The sequence below is a fragment of the Solea senegalensis genome, linkage group LG15 (assembly GCF_019176455.1).
Source record: "Solea senegalensis isolate Sse05_10M linkage group LG15, IFAPA_SoseM_1, whole genome shotgun sequence".
In the NCBI taxonomy this organism is placed as follows: Eukaryota; Metazoa; Chordata; class Actinopteri; order Pleuronectiformes; family Soleidae; genus Solea; species Solea senegalensis.
The window spans coordinates 16,601,135-16,622,178 of NC_058035.1; the positions used below are offsets into that span (position 1 = coordinate 16,601,135).

Consider the following 21,044-nt stretch of genomic DNA (forward strand, 5'->3'; position numbering starts at 1 on the left):
AAAGCTCAGCTCATCGTTAACGAACAATGCCCATGTACAAAGGTGAGGCATTGACAAAAATGCTTCTCATTCAGTTTGAATGGAGAGGCATGTTGCTTTCCTCTGCTCACATTGCCTGCGTCAGAAGTTGACAAAAAGATGCCAGTCAAATCATGTTAAGCAAATATTTCACCACTGGCATTAGCCAATCCAACCACTTTCATTTGTTAAGCTCAAGCAAGCACTACATAGCACACAAACAGGTTTTTAGGCCTGTGTTTTCTCTCAAAGACAGTGCACTGAAAAATAGCAGACATGAAGGACGTCACACCACCACCACTTTAGCAGCATAAGCTATGTAGTTAGTCATTAAAACACCACTCTGCTAACAGCTACCAACCCCTTCCAGCAACAGAGGTGGTTATTGGGAAAAGACACAACTGGCAGGTACAATGCAGGTTTTTATCCACCCCTGCACCAATCAGCAGTAACACTAAGTTGAGTGTGAGCAGTTCCGCACTCTGCTACTTCATGAGTGTTCCAGTGAGCAGCTATGTAAGATTAGGTAGATTATTATAAATTTGTGTGCAAAGACAAACAGTAGCACTAGTTAAACAGATAAGGTGTGTAAATGAGAAAAAAATGTCTAACTGGAATGTTAAATGGAAAAAAAGGACCTCCTCTGGCTGAATGTGAACTCCTCTGGCAAACCAGAGCAATGCGGAGACAACGTCCTTGATGAAGAGGAGTTCTGACAAAATCCTCCTCTTTCTGAAGCTCCATCCTCCCCCAGGACTGAGCCAACGACCTACGTTGTTGAGTTTACGCCAGTTTATTCTCAAAACGACAGTGTTAACGATGTAATGTGTTAAGTGTGGTTTCTTCACCTGGTGAATAAGTCAGTTAATGACAGACTTCAGTGGCAATAAATGAATCGAGCAAAACTTTGATCCAGTCTTTGACTCCAGCAATGGCTCATTTTCAATTCACAGATCGACACCTTCAACACTTGAATGACTCTATATTCTAATACAGGGATGAAAACAATGTATGAGCTACATTGTTATTTACATAGATTTAAAATTGCAATGTGGACTAACTGAAAACAAATGTTCCGCCTCAATCTCTGGTGCCCTAAATACTTCAGTCATCGTTATTTGTACAATGGTGTTGCTCAGTGTTCAATAACAATTACTGTTACTGAGATTAAATCAACATTCCGAAAAGCCAGTCTTACAGAGAAAAATAATTAGTGTTCAGATTGACGCAGCAGCCGTGTCAAGTATCCAACCAAATGACTCTGAGAGATCATAAAAGTCTGGAAAATATGTTAGAAAAACAGAAAAGAAACAAACCACAAATTTCCTCTCATGGTAATTTAAAGTCCAAACACACTGTGTGGGTCTGAGAGTTTCTTTTCATCCATAAAAAAGGACTGTATGTGTTATTGTCTGGTTGCTATTTTTGAGGCTTTTAAAGGTTCCAGTACTGAAAGAACTGTTCAGATTGGTTTGTTTAATACTCTGTTCAGTCGGAAGCACAGTGGTGTTTGAATGTGGGTGGACCAGAGCTCAACAGATGCTTCAAATGCTGCGTTTTGTCCGCCCTAACAGAGGAACTGCTCTTGGAATGAGGAAAGGTAGACTTCAAACAGATAGAAAGGACATTTGCTGTTCCATTATTATAACTGTTTTGTGCCAATGAGCAACTATCAATAGCAAATGCCATCATCAAGAGCTGCACTGACTTGCAGTAATAAGCAGCTGAAATTCTTACTTACTTGACCCCTTTGAGCGAAGTAGTTTTTTATGAAAACTTACTTGCACACTAAGTGTCTAAATGAAGACAAACACATTTTAGAATCTAGACTTTGGTGTGAGTGTGAGGAGCTGCTCTGTGTGTTATGGCTCTGTAAAGCGGGTGTGGGCCACTTGTTTGTTTGAATGTTTTTCATTTTCTCAGGAATGTTCCCAAGGCTGTTGTTTAAAAATGATCCAAGCCCAACGAACACACACACATCCTCCCACACACCATCTTCCTGACATTAGGGTTTCTACATTCATTTGAGCACCACAATCCAAGATCTTCACTGGATTCAAAGTCTGACACTAGGATACACATAATGGGGCATTCTGAACATCAGTAATACTAAAAACTGCTGCATTCCCTTTGAACAAACTGGTCTGAGGTGAGCAGTCTTGTTCTAACACAATTAAAAGCTAGTTAAAGCTAGGGCAGACAATATGTTCTTGGCATTACTGATCAGTGATTAGTTAATAACCTATCATGTGTTGTGTGATCTGAGAGAGAAGTACATTTTGGCATCTCCTCTAGACTCTTTCCAGCCTTGGGGATGTCTGGCCTATGAAAGAGGGAGTTTCTCCCACCCACAAGGCCGTTTCTCTATGCAGCTGCGCGTACATGTCCACTTGGTGAAAAATATCACTCATCCAGCTGCAAAGTATAGTGAAAAACAACCTAAAAAGGTATGTAAGAGAATTGGGCAATAATTAATGTGTCACTGTCAGCAGAGTGTTTCAGAGATGGAGCGATTGCGCACAAAGTGTTTCATGTTGTGGCGATGAGAGTCATAAATCAAGTATTTTTCAAGCTTTCCTGCCGACTGCAGCTTTACAGCATCACAGTGTAGATTTCTCCTGGACGTACTGTCTCTATAACAAATGTGCCTATTACTTTCAAACTCTCAGGGTCTGATTCTAGCAGTTTAAGTCTCTGACTATCACTTGGTTACACTTGGTTCCTTTGCAAAAACAAAGGTCCAGTTGCAGAGTGGGAAGAAAGAGACTTGATTTTACAGAAAGTTGGATAATGTTGCTTGACCATCATCACACATACTGGGTAAACAATGACAGGGGATTAAACCCCAACACTGACCTCATTACACAGTATATCAGAAGAAAACGATGACAAATGTTGACAAAACAAATATGGGCTGTTGAATGTTTGACTCAATTAATGTTCTGTTTACACATTGTGTTTATTAATTCTATTTTATCAAGAGGAAGCCTTATTTCTGGCGCTCTGGAAAATTATTAGACACAGAATAAACCACAGTGTTCATGAAGTGCGCCCGTACTTTTCAAACATTTATTGTCTTGTATAGTCCTCAGAGCAGTGGCCTGAAATGTGGAGTCCTTGCAAGCAGCAAGGTCCTTGTTTGACCTTGTTTGTTGACTGTCTCTAGATTTATGGCACCCATCAGAAAATGTCCTGCTTCAGCATTTGCTGGAACACAGTTGCATGTGCGTCGCATCATTACTGACGCCTTAACTTTCTTTTTACTGTTAAAAAAAGCAAAAACTTAATACAAATATTATATTACAAAACTCTTCAATGTTTTCTTTTTTGTCATGTCTGAGAAGGAAACAAAGTGTTTACTTTCAAAACTGTTCTACTCAGAGGAAGGGCAGCCACACCACAAAGACAAAGCAACACATGAAGACATTTCATGGTGGCAGTTTGTTCCACTTCAATCGCCCTCAGGTGTAACATGTTAAAATCAGCTGTGTGTCCTGCTGTGTTCGCAGTGGGGACGTAAGGCTTTTAACTGCATCTCTGAGTTGTTACTGGCCTGTGCAGTAGTTCTGAGCGTCAGGATCAAAAAGCCTGCAGGGAGAAGCCTGGCAGTGTCTGTGGTGTTAATGCAGAGCCCAGAAGAACGGGTACCAGCCTTATCAGGTCTCTGAGAGGGATGCCCAGCTGGCTGCTACGTGACAGCAAATCCCCAAGTGAGCTGCAGCCTGCAGGGAGAGAATACAGAGCTTTAGACTAGCTCAACGTCACTGTAACACAAGTCATTTTCTTTGACTTAAGGAGGCTCGAGATGCTGTATTAATACTGTGACAGAGAAAAGTACAACCACATTTATTCAATGTCTGCTGGGTTTCAAGTTTCATTTAGACTGAAAACCTGCTGCATTTGACCATGTCTGCAGCTCAATTGCATTCACTGGTGACATTTAACAAACTACTATACACTGCCTGGCCAAAACAAAAGTCTTCACCTGCATCCATCATGCCTAGTCCCTACTGTACAAACTTGTGGGGGCAGTGCAATGATGTGGGGTTGCTGCAGTAGGTCAGGTCGAGGTTCAGCAACATTATGTGCCCAAAGAATGAGGTCAGCTGACTACCTGAATATACTGGATGACCAGATTATTCCATCAATGGATTTGATGACATGGGCATATTCCAAAATGACAATGCCAGGATTCATCGGACTCAAATTATGAAAGAGTGGTTCAGGGAGCATGAGACATCATTTTCACACATGGATTGGCCACCACAGAGTCCAGACCTTAACCCCATTGAGAATCTTAGGGATGTGCTGGAGAAGGCTTTGCACAGTGGTCCAACTCTCCTATCATCAATACAAGATCTTGGTGAAAAATGAATGGAACACTGGACAGAAATAAGTCTTGTGACATTACAGAAGCTTATCGAAACAATGCCACAGTGAATGAGTGCCGTAATCAAAGGGGGTCCAAGGAAATATTAGAGTGTGTGACCCTTTTTTTTAGATGGCGACTTGGCAGTGTCGTAGCACATATGAATGAGCTTCGTTCAGAAAACCCATTTGTGCTACATCTGAAGGGAGAAGTGATGTGGAAATGGAACCTTGTCAGTAAAAGCAACAAGTCACATGTGCAGAGGAGAAACTGAACAAAAACAGTTTGTACAGCATTATTAGATTCTAAATTTTAATTAAGCAGTGTGTAAGCAGCAGTTTAGTCCATTGAATCACTACCAATGGTTCAGGGTTTTTTCTCTTAGCCTTTGTTTGAAATATTGTACTTTCAGATCAATGCAGTGTTGTAAAAAGAAATAGTTCCCTCTGAGCTGTAGTGAAGGAAAGAAGCAGCAGAAAGTGCCTCAGAATGTTGGAGTTGGAGTTTCTTTCTGCTGACAACACAGTGCTGAGTGTTTACATGAAAGTGTTCACCGCTCCAGTTCAGTGTTAACACGTGTTTGTCTCACCCTCCAGCTGTGTGTGCGTGTTCCTGAGGCAAGGGATAGACCGGTACACCAGGAAGCAGGCCAACGTGATGAACTGAGTGTCGTCAGGGAGTGCGTCGCCTTTCATGTAGGACCTTAACACTGAGCTGTTCTCTAGAAGAGAAAACATACACACAAAAAGCATACAGGTTTATTTCTTTCAATTTACTACAGGTTTTTTAGTACACAAGTGTCAAATTACCAGCAAAAATCAATCCATCATGAAACAAAGAGCACTCAATGCTCATAATTGGGAGAAAATTACAGATGTTAAACAAAATTAGTCAAATTATTAATGAAAGTGTGTTTCTTTTTCTTTTGGTTGATTCGGTTCATAAATGTAGTACGCAACCTTTAGGTACAATGAAACTATCGTCTATCATTGTCTAATGAGCTGATTAAGCATATCAGCTCTGCAAGACTGTGTTTCTCAGAATAGTGGTGTTTATATCTCATGTAACCCTTCAACATGTCTGTACTGCACATAGGAGCTGAATTGTTTCATGTGAAGACAGATGTGGACAAAAGCAGCATTGCACTAATAAAATGAAATGGCTGCACGACTAAAAAGACAAAGAAGCGTCCACGAACAATTTCAGAAGTGAATTTTTCTGCTAAAAAAAAACACAAGTAACCAAGTCATTCTGCAAAATGCTTCTGCTGCCCCTGCTGCAGTATAGGCACAATTGCTCCCTCAATCAGATCCGACAGTATTGTCTATTTTCAGATGATCAACAAAAAAAATACAGAAGGTTACACACGGCAGCTTTAAAATTGCAGTAATACAGTTTTATCAGTTGACTCCATTTTATGTGAATAAAACTATCTGACGGTACACTGTGTATTAAGAGTTGGTTGAATGCGTAAACTTCATCGTGCTGAAGAAAGTAAGTATTCTTCACAGCAGCATTGGCATTTGATGAAGGCAAACAGCCCAGAGAGCTCAGTCAAAAAAAACACAGAGGGATTTACTGAAAACAGTAACACCCCTGATGCTGGAAGTCAAGTCAGTTTTATTTTCTTTATTGAAATAGGCTTTGTGAGGCATGACGGTAAAGACATGTTTAATCACAGGCTCTCACCCGTTTCCCACACCTCTCACTTTACGATTATTACTGCAAGTGTGTGTACATGTGCTAGTAAGTGATGGAATGTGTGTTTGTGTGTATACACAGCCTGTTTAACTTCTAAACTATGACATTAGTGTGCTACACCCAGTGCGCGGAAACAAGTCGAGACACATCAAGCGTGTGAAAATGTCAGGCAGTGACACCGCTGTTTTTACAGAGCCACTTCACTTTTTGTCACTGGCTACAGGTGTAAATATAATGTTTCTTACTTCATTTTTTCAACATCTGGGCTGAAAATATTCACATTTGACTAGCCACAGCCAAGGTATGGCTATGTAGGATGTTTCATGTCATCCATCCATCCGGTCCTCACCTTTAAGCCAGCTGTCCAGTGCTATGTCCACCATATTCTTCATGACAGGCAGAAACTCTGAGGTGAGCAAGGTGTCACGGCGATTAGCAGCACCCTGCAGCATCCTGCTGTCCCACAACTCCACCACCAGACGCAGCTGCCAAAGGGGGAAGGTCTGCAGCAGGTCTCCTTGCCGCAAACCCCGCACTGCCTGGGAGACACCAGGGCAGACATGTTAGTCACAGATATGTCGAAATCCCATGAACAGCTTTCCCACTAAAATAAAACCTGATACCAACATACAACAGACATGTTAACATTTTGTTTCATTGTGTTTACTCATGTATTGGCTTTCTAATTTCTAATTCCCTCTCAATTAAACTGTGACAAGTACAAGACAGATGACTCAACAGTTCAACAGTGTGCACGTTTGTGTTTTACCTGCTCGATGGCAATGTACGTGGGCAGCATCTCTGGACACTCCTGCGTCACACACTCGTACAACATGGCTGAGAACAACACCAGGGTATCCTCCCTCTACAAGAGCACAACATGGTCTGTGTAAATGTGTGTGAGCTATTACACGCAAGTATAATCAATCCAAAATTTTATCCAACGTAACTTAAATGCTGGGAGAAAAGCACCCCGAAACAAAAAACAATAATTTAAAACTAAATCTCTACTTCAAACTGTCACGACATGCTGTGGGAATCTTAGTCACTTTACAGTGTCACATTATGGCTATGAAGTCTTACGGCATTGGAATAATGGGTAACTTACAATATGTAATATACAATAAGAATAATATCAAGATATAGTGATTCTGCAATAATTGATACACTGACAGTCTTATAACAATATTTAACAATATCTGTCCGACTGAAAAATACTACATGTCTTTAAAAATGTAAAGAGCATGATTCGAATGAGTTACATTATTTTTCCTGGTGACAACTTCTTTGTTCAAGTTGCTCTCATTCCTAAAAGTGTCATCATGTTGAGAACTCATGTGCTGCATAATTCAATTAAAATTGATATTCGGCACAAATTTGTGACTGTGTCTCAAAAGTATGGGCGATGATATTTTGCCAAAACAATATTTTGCTGAACCGCAACTCATCCTTGTGGAGACTAAAGAAAGTCCCCTGTGACATATAAAGATGTTAGCATTAAGATTATGTTAAGGTTAGATGACAATGTATAAGGTTTAGTGCAACGTATAAGTACATCAACGACATTAATTATCAGTTTTTACTTTGTCTTAATAGTTCATTAAATAAAATGTATTGTGTCTTCTGAAGCCACAACTACAGACACAAGAGGTGTCAGTAGTGTGTGTAGGGCAACTATAGGATTTTCATATGAGCAAAACCTAAAAGTTTATGTATACTCAAAAACGACTGTATATACACACTACACTGTAATATCAATTACAAGCATATATTCATTTTCATATACGGACTAATAGAAATATGGGGTTGAACAGGATACAGCTTGTGCACTGAGGTCTAGACATGGACCTATTTCACACTACATTAATAAAACCAGACAAGAAATCTTGCAATTACTTGCCAGTAAACACAATGTCATAAATATGAAACTTGTTTACATTTTGGCTGTTTGAGTAGGAGAAGCAGTGAAAGGCAGAGATGGTGTGACTGGACTGATAACAGATAATCCGCAAAGAAATCTCGCCTTGTTGTTGTTAAATTCAATAATAGAGGAGGTTATGCTAGGAAATGACAAATTTTCTCCCATGCGCAAGCCGAAGCCAGCGACCTAACCAATTAACCTGAGGACTTAATGAAGCACCCTCTTTTAATCAGAAAATAGGAGTCAAGTGACTAACAAGCACTTGAAGAACTGCTCTCAGTGTTTTACATTTAAGGGTCTTTTTTTTTCATTTTTTCAAATATGTTCTCAGCCATTCAAGTGATATGGCATTATGAACATCAATGATAGTGCTTGTTAAGTCTCTACATTTGCTTCAGGAATTAAATTGCTCATTCAAAAGGACATTCATTGCTCTTGATTAAGCATGTTAGCATCTTGATAATCTATAAAGACTATAAATAAAAAATTGTATTCTCCCAAATCTTGAAAGAGAAACCAATGTGGAAGTGACAGAAACCCTGTATTTTATTGGAAATTAGCCTATTTCTCATTTGATTTATATCAGTAAGTTTGTTCTTGATAAGTTGATGATCTCAGTCACTAGTTTCATCTCTCCAATATAGTATTCTGTCAACTTCCTGTAAATTTGGATCGATTTAGACTTGAGAGACCAGGGAATGATTAACAGTGGCTGTCACAACACCCTGGTCCTTTTGTCAATAAAATACACCCCTTGTGTCCCTTTCCCAACTTTTCCCACCCTGTCATCCAAATATGGTCTCTTCTGGTTTAAGAAACTACAGCTTTCAAAGCATTGGATGACGTCATGTGGCTTGCCACATAATGCTACCAGAGCCTCATAGTGGTGCTTGCATGGATGTAGACATGGACATTGTGCCCATTTTTAGTCACAATAAAAATGTCTCTCAAATTATTTCAAGCACCTCCATCCTATTGTTTTGTGTTTGTGTCTTCCAACAGTTTAATTCTAGGTTTCTCTCTCTGTAAATGCAAAGTCTGGGCAACACTTGATATATTAGCATTTAACCTTACACCATTACAAAAGCCTGACACAGTTCTTTGTTGTGTGAGACATTGATTTTTCATTAATTTGCAGATATTTAATGCATCTGCATCCATACTGATACTTCAGTGTTATTCAAGGTATAAAAGAGCTGAAATATATTACATTAAGATTGGAACATATATTTTTTAAGGCTATATTAGATACTTGAAGAGTTAATTGCTTTATATCTGTTAACAGTCACTAACTATAGTATTTCATTACCAGCAAAACATGTAGTTAAGCAGCCAAAATGTAAATCTCGTGTTACAACTCACTATTTTTGTTCCTTCAGATGTTTTGCAGAAGAACTCTGCAAAGGAGACCAAAGCGGGCTCAGATGTAAATGTAGAGATGGCCTCAGGCTGCAAAAAAGCACAAAGAAATTGGTAAAGGGGAACAAGGGAAACAAAACACAGTCCTGGGAGAGTAGGTAGACAGAAAAAAGTCAAAGTCAGAGGGATGAATGAAAGATAACTGTACAAGGGAGACAATCAAGAGAAGAAAAAAGGAAGCAAAGATGAATGCACAAGAACAAAAAAGATGAAGAGGTCAAAGGACAGTGAGGACAAGTGGAATAACTAAGTGCTTTGTGGACCTGCAGGCGTATTGACAGCATACAATGACGCCATTTGGACACCAATTATAGTGTGTCAACCACATAGCTGCCTGCGGAACCTGTAGTGACAACCTGCCAAGACTGGAAACAACTAGTCACAGGGGAGGAGGTCAGTTAAACTGCACTCACTCCTGTTTGATTCTCTGTGAGACTCAGTCCAAATGTGTTTGTTTTCAAACTGAGAAAGTAAAGAAATATATTGAAGGCTAAGTCCACTATAATTGATATAAATAGAAAGTTTGCACGTGTTTTGTCAAGTGTCCACAGTAATTCTCAGATTCTGGGTGTTTAACAACATACAGTGTGAAAAACCATAAACACTGCGACCTTAACAACACAGATATAAGATAATGTATAATATATAAAGTAAATGTTGTCTATGGTTGAAGTAAGGCACTGGAACTCACAAAATGTATGTGGTGAATGAACATTAATATTCAGTCAGTATGCTGGCCCAGATCGATCTCAAACAAGTTCTATAGAAACTGAAAGGACATCGAAAGGTGTTGGTTTAAGTGGGTAATGTGTGAGTGTCTACTTTGAAGGTTTGGACTCCAGAGTTGCGATGGTTGACAGAAGACGCCAACAGGCTCTTCCATCCATGAGGGTCGTCTTTGTAGGGCAGCTGGCCGGCCCGTAGTTTTACATACAATACCCCGTCTCTAGAGAGGATGGACCTGAGGAAGAGAGAGTGCAAGAGAAACTGTACTTTAAATTCAGTCGACTTAATAACCACAACAGTGAATCCCTAGATTCCAATAATCCATATTTGGCACAAAAAGACAAAGACTCTGCCTGATCACTTCCACATGCTGTATATTTAGTGGTTTCATCTCACTGATTACCTTTTGCAACAATTTTAAAAGAGATGCTGGACCCCCAGTACTTACTTCAGATGTTGTGTTTCTTTGCTGAGGTCGACAATCAGCTCCCAGTAACGTGGTCCCTTCACCTTTATCTGCAATTAATAAATAAACATAAATGAGAAAATGAAAGGATTATGACATGAGGACGGTGCTTGATTTAACTGCAAATATTTTGGCTAGCGTGAGGAAACAATACTGGTACTATTGTCTCCACAATATTCAACGTATCACACTGGGAAATCTAGTTTCCACTGGGTTAATGTCCACCAGCAGTGCAGTGTTGTTCTTAGGATTTACCCGTTTGAGATGGTGCAGCTCCGGAAGCAAGGTGGGGGCCATCAACTCTACCGTTGTTTCATCGTACCACCTCGTCTCCTGGAATATGTCACAGAAACAGAACACGTGCACCTGAGGTTTCAAACTTACAAACTGAATAAATCTGACCACAGACACATTAAAACTGATTGAGTTCTTAAAGTCTGAATTCAACACTCAGCTTACTAAAAAGCCCCTTAACCCCTTAGCAAACAAAGTTTGCTAGAGTGAAAGCCAGAAAGGCCCTCAGTTGGGGATCTTTTTGATGTAAGGCTGTGTGGTCCAGCAGAAAACATACAAGGAACTAAATAGAAGAAATCTCAGGTAGAGCTCCGGTGGAAGAGGTATCCCTCTTGAGGAACAGTTTGTTGTCCATCTGTCCCCAAAGATAAATGTCATTTAATGACATTTAATGTCAAACGAGCATTAACTGACAAATAAATATTACAATATTCTTACTTCATTAACTTGCAACTTATCATTGACTAGTTGAGCTACATGTGCACAAATGTACTTTTTATTGAAATAATTCTCCAGTACATGTAGGAATTATTGTTTTACATTGAAACAGTAGCACATACCAAAATCAGTACAAATAGGGAAGAGAGGAGCAAAAAAATGAGACTGCTTCATTTATCACTTAAAGAGCAGCAACAAAAAGAGATTTAGAAATTACAGCAACATGAGAAAGGATCCACGACTGACAGAAATTGCACTCATTTCATTGCCGATTTTAAAGGCAATTTGATAGTTTTCACATTTGGGCTTTTACCATTGTGATCTGCCTTGTCGGGGGTAGTCGCCATGTTCCTCTGTGTCTTCATTGGCAGACATTAGGATAACATACCCTACTGAGATGGTTTACTTTCCATTTCTAAACTAATCAAAACCTCAATCTGACCTACAATTATTTAGGTAGACCAATTTTGTATGAGGTACAGCAGTTTCCTGTTCTATTAGATGAACTGACAGCAGGTGGAATGGAAATATGCTGCGTGCATATGCACTACCATCAAGCATAAACATTAAGCAAACAGTAATATGTCAGATGTGATCAATGTACTTGTATTTATGTTGAAAGGGGTGAATGTTATTCATGTGATAGAGTAAAAAGTTGGCCTTGACTGAGCGTGAACAAGTTGTTGAAATTACAGTCTTTATGGGGAAGTGGGGGAAACTGCGACAATAAATTGATACTAGCACATATTGTACGTGTCTGTACGTGTCTGTGTGGGTTGTCAAGAGGAAGTATAGCAAGTGTGACAGAGATGGAGAACAAATGACAAGTATAGAGGAACTGCACAGTTACGTAACAGAACAAGCTAACACTAAGTTTCATTCTGAGCTTATAGAACTACTTAATAGTGTCAAGCACTTTAACCAAAAGTCATGGCAGCATTACTACAAAATCAGCAATGGTGGGGTGAAAACCATACACAAGGGAGGAGCAGCTCATGGGTAATGAAAATGTGTCAGCCAGACCACCACTTACCTTGTAGGTGACCTCTAAGAGGGCGTAGCAGGGCTTCAGAGAGTCCACATCCACAGGGACCAGCAGATGTGGTTCAGCAGCCAGCACAGCTAGATGCCGCAGGGCCTGCAGGTGGTAGCTGCAGTAACCACAGCAACATCAACAACACTTTTAGGGTCAGAGTTCAGTTTCTACACAAGTACAGCATACTTATCACAGTATTTGTAAATTACACACAAGCAAAGTTTCATCTACACCTATCTCTAGTATTAATAAATCCAGCATAAGGGTGACTCACTTGAAAGTGATTTATTTTTATTATTTGTTTTAAATCAACCATCTATATAATATCAAATCTTTTCTAATATCTATTTTTCAGAAACATGTCAAACTAATCCACTGCTGGCTGCAGTTAGCTTTGTGCCTGTGTTTGCATTTACAAGCTGTCAATCAAATATTCACTGCAAATAAATAGTGTCTGTGGGTCTCACCGGTTATCAGTACTGTGAGCAGGGAAGTGTGGGTACAGGGCACATAGCAGAGCAGCGATGGCTGAATTGGAGGTACTTAGGGAGTACCTAAAACAAGACAACATAAAAAAGAAATACTGTAAATTGCTTTCCACCTCCTTTCTTTCTTTCAAACACACCCTTAAAAGTCACCCCACTTTCCACAAACGACAGTTGACTGCACGACTGCCCACTTGTTGCAACCAACACACAAACAATATAAGAGGGACAGAAGAATAAAAGTAGCCAAATAACAGTGTTTGAACAACACAGTCAATACAGTTTTGAACACTTTGAAAGATGCACTGCTCAAAATTTAACAAAACCTTTGTTGTCGTTTAGTGAAACCAGGTGTGCATTGTAATACAGTGTACGTCATCACAGACCACAGCAGAGCCTCTTAAACATAATAGCAGGAAATTAAGTGCATACTTTATCTAATGGAGGCATTATAATAAAGTTGGGTCAGATAATAAAGGCTGCTAACACATAGGTTACTTTTGAGAGCACTTCTTACGGTCAACTCAGATAAATTATGGGGCTCTTCACGTGAATGGATGCTTGTCTCATGTTTAGCATGTTTCAAAATGTGAACGTCGCTGAACATTACTCCCTTTTCCACAATTATTACAATGAAAAAGACCTCTAACAAGATATTTGAAAATAAGCAATCATAAACAGGGGATGGATGCTGAAAATGAAAATGATGATGGTGGAAAAAGTGAAAAAATCATCTAATAGAGGATAATTTGTTTTATTGGTAGAGATGTTCCGATACCATTTTTTCCCTCCCGATACTGATTCCGATACTCGTGCTGTCGGTATCGGCCAATACCGAATACCGATACCAATACCAATGTGTAAAAAAAAAATTTCATACTATGTCTGTGTGTGACGATTATCATTGTGGTAAGGCCTTGCTCAGGTTAAACTCTTTGTAAACATGAATGAATACAGCATATGGAAGCTATTTATTTTTATACTTATTTTAAAATAGAACAGTATAAAAAACAGTAGTGCAACAGCAACTTAAATAAATATAGGAATAATTATGAAAAACTAATTAAAGTGCAGCCATTATATACTAAAATAAAAAGGCATTTAAATATTTAAATAGTGCAGTATTGTGGTATCGGATCGGTGCCTGGACTGCAGTACTTGCCGATACCGATACCAGCATTTTTGGCAGTATCGGAGGCTTTTCCAATACTGGTATCGGAATCGGAACAACTCTATTTATTGGTCTAAGAAATAAGCTAATAAGCCTTCAAATGTAAGGCTATAAGAACATACAAAGAAAAAGTATTTACACATACAAAGAAAAAGTATTTACACACACGTATACATATACATATATGTGTAATGACAACAAGTTGGGGTAGGGGGGAAAAATGCTGTAAAAAGAATGCTTTCATAAATGTATAAATTCTGATGTTTGTTTATTTTTATTGATTTACAAAATGCAAAGTGAGCAATATTTAGTGTGACCAATCTTACAGGGGTCTTTATTTATAACCCCCGCCTACACGCACACCTTTCACAGCAGGTGCTTGGCTTTGAGTAACATGCATTGAAAGTTGTCATGCACAATAATTTGCTCCTTTGACAACCAATTGAAGCTTGCTTTAACAAGTCTTACTGTAGATGTGTGTCTGTTGTCAATGAAGAAAAAGGGTCCTCACAAATTCTTCAGACACTGTTGCGAGGACAACACCACACTCAATCCTGCTGTGTTTTGCTTACCCTGATAGAGGAGACTCTCCTCTGAAGAGATGCAAATGCAAGCATAGCTTTGTATAAACAGAATTGTGTAAGCGTATAGAATTGAATATAATACAAAAATGAATACAAAAATTGCTCTACCACCAAGCCCTGGCAGAAATAGATAAAATACTTTACCTTACATGGTCTTAGTTAAGGTGCATAAGAGACAATGTAAAGTCGCTACAGTTGCAGTGGCAGCTATTACTTTGAATGCCATGTGTGTCATTTTAGAAAACATTTAATTTCACTTCTGTTTCCTGCTTAAACAAATGTATAAATGGGAAGAGAAACTAAACAGAAAAAATGAGGGAGGCAGGGTGAAAAGAAGGTTAGAAAAACACCCAGCAACATAAATTGTGAAAGGCGAGACAATGAATGCAAAACTAAAATGACTGATGACAAAATTCATAGAAATATTTGGGAGGGATTCTGCATCACAGTGTGAACTAGGAAAAAGTGAGCAGACAAGTGACTGAATGGCAGGAAATAAAACAGTGACATGGCAGGAGTCTGCACTCCAGCAGGACCTTAAACCCCCACAGGCCTGTGGATAACAGTCAAACTCACTGTAAAATAAAACATAACCTAAATAAAACCAAAACTGTTTGCAGCTGTATGGGGAGAAACCCTTGCAACATGGAATCAGAAAATAAACAGGCCAACGTCAGCGGTTAGTTTAGGTGTGTTCATGTCTGTGTAAATGTCACTTATTATGCACAACATAGCACTCAAAACGGGCGGCGTATTTGTGTGGCTAACCCACATGCGGTGTGTGTGTACATGTTGTAACAGGCTCTTCACCGGAAAAGCTGTCCTAAATCAGGCAGGTGTGTCCTCTTATGTACACTACGTGTTCTATAATGTTTGAATTAAAGCCTGAGGTAGATTTATAAGCAGGTGGATTTTATACAATTGGATAAATGAAGATATAGTATATCAGAAACAGTCAATATGCCAATAGGAATACTTCTCTTTTCACCAAACGATGCAGAAATAGATGCACTACAGTAGAGGGATTTAGTGTCATCTCCTTCTTTGACCAGCAGAGCACACTCTGACTGCATTGATTACTCTCAACACATGGTTTACCATTTAAGTTCCTAATTAGTTTGTAAAATTCAGCGTTTGACCCCATAATTTCCCCTTTTCAATATAACTAATATAAATAAACTAAATTTAATCTGATCTTTCCTATAATGACTGGCTCTCTGTGATGTTTTAATGGGATACAGTTCATTGTTAAACTGTACAAAATGTGTGTGTTTATGCTATGTCTTAAAGAGGTCAAAAATGTATACAAGTACACAAGCACTTGCACACACGCAGGTGTGTGTGTGGTTGATTTTGTTACCTCATTTTCTGACATTCTCTGACACAGACCTTGTCAGGACCAGTAGTCCTCATGGAGACCGAAACCTGGTCCTGATGAGGCAGAACCTCTTTTCTGATAAACTGGTTAACTTTAAGGCTAAGATTTGAATTGTGGTCATGGTTAAGGTGAGGGATAATGCTTTGTTTAGGCTGCACAAATGAATGGAAGTAAATGCAATGTCCTAAAGAGAATGGCTGCACAAATGTGTGTGAGTGTGTGTGTGTGTGTGTGTGTCTTCAGGGTGTTCACTGTGTTGCTTTAATAAGTAGCAACAATCCGTGTTTATGTTTCACATTGTGTCTGCCTGCAACACAACTTAAGTAAATGCTAGTTGTGAAGGCTAAAAAAGCTATGTGAAGGCTAAATGAAACATTTGTTCATCTGATGCAAGAATACAGATCAGAGTGAGCACAACGATAACCTTGCAGCATGATGCAAATTCAGTTTGGTGGAACTGTTACTACAGCACTGGCAGTAACTGCCTATGTTGCAAGGTAAGTTAAAAAAGAAAAGAAGGAGCATGTGTCCCTCTGTTGGTGCTCATCTGGTGGGAAAGGTGTGGGTGACAGTGTGTGGGCATCTTACCTGCCCCCTCCCAGGAAGAGCAGGCCCAGAGCCATATGATGGGCCATGTGAAATCCATAGTTCATCTCGCCACCAGTTCGCTTGTGGAAAAAACGACAGAGCTGCAAGACCTTGAGATTCCCGGTGCCAGACATCACCATGGACATGGCCAGCAGGATCATTGACAGACAGGTCTGTAGATTGTAATAACCCGTCTGCTACAGGAACCAGCAAGCATGGTGGCAGAAAAAATGAGAAACATTTGACATTATTGCCAAAATAAGACTTTTTTATTAAATGGGATATTGTAAAGATTATATTTACACATCATACAGGAAAAACTTACAACAGTTGCTGTACCAGCAAAGGACAAGATCTTCATGAAGGTCCTGGCAAACTCATAGAGGCAGTCAAAGGCATCCGAGTTAGCAGAGCCAGCAAAGCGTAAGCCCAGTGCCATACAGGCTCCAGCTGTAATGTAGTCTTGGGCTTGGCTGATGAAGCAAATAGCATGATATGATCAGTCATGGTGGTGGGACAGAGTGGAAAACCCTGTTGCTGCTGCTGCTGCTGCTGCTACAACAACAATTGCATACTTACGCCATTGTCTCCATGTTAATGTCCTCTGAGGCATCAAAAGTACCCCTCATGATCTGAAAGAAAATAAATACAAGGCTGAAAGAAGATGAAGAAGTTGGGAATTCTTTACAAGTCATAGTGACATGTTGGCTGCAAATCTGCAGCATCACAGCTCCTCTAACTACAACACAGCTGCTCCAACTATAACACATCTGTTAAGTAATGCTCTGTATGTGTGCACATGTGTACCTTTTCTCACCTGGGGTATGTTACTCTTGACCCACTCTGTATTAGGGAGGATTTCATCCCACATGATTATACACCGAGCAAGAGTCTGTGAGGAAAGACAGGTAAATTGGGAAGGGGAGAGAGAGAGAGAGAGAGAGAGAGCAAGAGAGGTATACCAGATTGAGAGAAATGTGAGGATGATCTCACTATCACTATCACACTCGGACACCCTCGCACATACACCTAGTGCTACACTAACCCTCAGCAGCAGAAACTCTGGCTTGATGAAATCCAGCAGGAACCAAGTGTCTGGAGGTTTCAGCCAATCAGCAATGGACCTTGTGGAGAAAACCACAAAGAGACAAGGGGGTGTTAATATCCTCCTTCAACAGCCACAAAACCAACAGACAGCTGGCAGCGGCAGCAGCGAGTAACAAAGAAGAAGACGGGAGCCTCTTGACCAATGGCAGAAAGCTATGAGTTTCTCTGTAGCGTAATGTGACAACAGGACTCAGTGAGGTGTAAGATCTTTCATCAGGCAGGTTAGGATGCTCCACTGGACGGTACAGGAAGTAACACACACTATGATAAAACTCAACATAAAGGTATCACAGTGATGGGATTCATAAGATTCATGTAGATGCTGAGTTGTACACTCTGTATCTACAAGTTCAGCAGGTCATTTATCAAAAATGCACTTATTTGCACAAATCTGATCTTTGTGTTGCTTTGAGAGACACGTTATTCTCACTAAATAAACAGCGACCATTTTGTCTATGTTTGAATAAAAAAACTGTTGTACCATATCTGCACACTGTGTCTAATAGACTCAAAACAATTTGTGCACAATTAACATATGTTTTAGTCACTGTAACACAGTGCTTTAAAAGAATTGCGATTTGGACAATGGGATCTTTATTTAATTGTTGTGAAACTTCAATTAGTTTTGTTGTGATTTTAAGTATTGTATTAATAAAATAAAGTAAAAGTTTTGATTAAAAAAGAGGGGAAAACTTCATCTTACACATAGAACAGATTCAAACTATTGGTTATCATTGTTAGCTACTGTTTCTAAATATCATACATAAAAACAAAACCACACTTTAACTTACTATGTCTGTCTATATAGATAGATACAGTAAGTAAAAGTGTGTGCAATTAGAGATAATGACAGTATTTTGCAGGTTATTTATAAAAATGCACCACAGCCAAATACCAACACATGGAAAGAACAAGAAGGTACTAATGGTCTTTAAAAGTAGTTCTGTGCTCAAAAGGGCAATGAGGATGAGGTGATCAGTTACTTGTCTCTTATCTCACCTGTTGTTGGTTTTGAGGTAAATCATAGCGAGGGCCAGCGTGGCCCCAGGACACGTCACGTCCACGTTGATTGTGTCACCTTCCTGCAACAACCATGACAGTGTTTGAGAAAATGCTCAGCTGTCAGTTGAGGCCCCAACAACAGTAACTATTTGATTACTAATAACTATCAAAATCTTACAATACTTTATGTAATAATTCTTTCTTTTTGTGATGTGGTTTATCAAATAAGGTGAGTGTACCCACTTGTTTCAGGTAATGGAAATTGAAGAGCATATGAATATTAATACTTTTTAATGATGACATACATGATGTGTTTTGTATTTTCATATATCTGGTAACCAATAAAACCTGTTTGTTGATTTAATGATTTAAGATTCATGACAAGGAAGCACAGACCTATAGATTTGGAGTGTGTCTTGTCAGCACTCTCTGGTGGACCAAATACATATAAAAATGTTACTGAAGTGTCACAAAGAAAATAAAAATATTTAAACTTCTAAATTGGAATGTGTTTGGCTGTTTATTACCATACTCTTTATGTCAATTAATTTCATGTTTTATATGAACCAATATTGGCCATATAAATACATCTGCCAAGCTATAAAAAGCAGCCTTATACAGTTATGATTTAGCATACAACAATAACCGTGTTGTGAAATCATTTACATGCCTTTCATGAGTTATTTCACTGTAAAATGCAACTGATGATATATGGTGGTAGCATTTTCACCATTACGTTACCTTGATCTGGTAGCTGGGGGACTTGTGTCTCTCCCTGTTGGCCCCAGCTTGAGCTCTGCGATGCCCTCCCACCATGTACTGATACAACTGCTCAGGAACATTCAGATCCGTCATCCCTATCAGGTTACTGCCATGCTGCAAGAGGACCAGGTTGGGCAAAGGAAAGAGAATATGTGAAATTTGAAAGAGGTGGGAGAAGTTAAATGACAACCTTTATGGCAACCTTTGGAGAGGGAATTTCACATCTATTTGATGTTTCCCCATTTTGATTTAAACATATCACATGATGTTTTCACTAATTAAAAAAAAAACTACTGGTCATTCTGGCAGGAAGAATCAATCCTCCTCTTATTGATGATACCACATCAGGCATCATAAGCCAAAAACAATGGCAATCTGCACTCTTGATGGACCACTATTAAAAGGAAAAAATCCAAAGGATACACTATGAATTCAAAATGCATTATCTGATTTACTGTGGTATGAGCATCACACAGACAATGCCCAACAGGTCAGAACAACAAACATTGTGTGCTCCATCTCATTGGAGAAGAAGCAGAAGACATGTGACATGACTTACACCCAGACAGACCATGCCCAAGGCCAGACCAGCAGCAAGAGAGTATGACTCTCTGTCTGTGCAGTACTCCATCTCTGGACCAGGGGGGCGCCCTGACACACACACACACACACACACCAAGAAACAAAGTCATAACTTGTAAAAGCAAGAACCACAATTTATTTTATACATATATATATATATATATATATATTGAGATATATATATATACATATAGCATTTGAATGTAAATAAAGTCACTGTGTAATGCTCAAAATTTCTTCAAACAAGTTCTCAAAGTATATACACACACACCTATCTCAGACAGTAAGACTTCAGCATTGTGTCTGTGACCTGTTCCCTGGTACACCAGCCCAATGCCAATTACAGCAGCAACCTGCAGAACAGAGAGAGAGACAGAACTGAATTCTTAAGATTTGGAAAACCCTTTTGCTGCTGCTGCTGCTGCTGCTACAACAACAATTGCATACTTACGCCATTGTCTCCATGTTAATTCGTAAAATGTGGTGCGAGTTTGCACATTTTAACTACAAACTCGAAGATCTTTGGTGTAATTTCCCGCAAATTATTTCAAATGTCTGGGGCAGAAAATTTGACTGATTTCTTACTACTACTCCATGACAACTCACTCTTACCTGCACATTGTGTGGCACATCCAGCTCAGTAGATGTGGGTGGGAGCAGGGCAGGGATGTGTATACTAAGCAGGCGAGTAATTGACATGTCCATGGTGCCAAGTTTGGCTGAAGACACGCCCAGCAGGAGCCCAATGCTGGTCATCTCATGGCTCTGACAGAGAAAAAGAAAGGAAAATGGTAAACGACAAAGCAGGAACTCCAGTGAATTTGAGGTGATGAAGATATACATGAACAGCTGAGGAATAACAATAACTTCCTTCCATTTTGAAAGGAGAGATGTGATGAATTTGGTCTTTTCTTCAAAGTAAAACGCAGACATTAATTTTTACATTAAGCAATTGATGTATATGTTATGTGTTCCAGTCTTTGAGAATACTGTGAAA

General features: G+C 39.3%; 1 protein-coding gene across 1 annotated transcript in view; it reads right to left on the reverse strand.

The window, feature by feature from the left end:
* Window positions 1–2,958: 2,958 nt before the first annotated feature.
* The window catches only part of anapc1 (anaphase promoting complex subunit 1), a 39,339-nt gene continuing 21,253 nt past the window's right edge, over window positions 2,959–21,044 (reverse strand). Inside the window, exons 34-53 of the mRNA XM_044046009.1 lie at window positions 20,660–20,812; window positions 20,319–20,400; window positions 20,025–20,116; window positions 19,445–19,579; window positions 18,701–18,783; window positions 17,640–17,718; window positions 17,412–17,486; window positions 17,174–17,226; window positions 16,920–17,067; window positions 16,595–16,791; window positions 12,856–12,942; window positions 12,386–12,503; window positions 10,876–10,953; window positions 10,603–10,670; window positions 10,251–10,389; window positions 9,372–9,458; window positions 6,858–6,953; window positions 6,438–6,627; window positions 4,977–5,108; window positions 2,959–3,740 (exon numbers count right to left, since the gene is read on the reverse strand). Coding sequence (XP_043901944.1) covers window positions 3,598–3,740; window positions 4,977–5,108; window positions 6,438–6,627; window positions 6,858–6,953; window positions 9,372–9,458; window positions 10,251–10,389; window positions 10,603–10,670; window positions 10,876–10,953; window positions 12,386–12,503; window positions 12,856–12,942; window positions 16,595–16,791; window positions 16,920–17,067; window positions 17,174–17,226; window positions 17,412–17,486; window positions 17,640–17,718; window positions 18,701–18,783; window positions 19,445–19,579; window positions 20,025–20,116; window positions 20,319–20,400; window positions 20,660–20,812 — 2,235 coding nt within the window. The 3' untranslated portion in view covers window positions 2,959–3,597. The remainder of the gene's footprint in view (window positions 3,741–4,976; window positions 5,109–6,437; window positions 6,628–6,857; window positions 6,954–9,371; window positions 9,459–10,250; window positions 10,390–10,602; window positions 10,671–10,875; window positions 10,954–12,385; window positions 12,504–12,855; window positions 12,943–16,594; window positions 16,792–16,919; window positions 17,068–17,173; window positions 17,227–17,411; window positions 17,487–17,639; window positions 17,719–18,700; window positions 18,784–19,444; window positions 19,580–20,024; window positions 20,117–20,318; window positions 20,401–20,659; window positions 20,813–21,044) is intronic.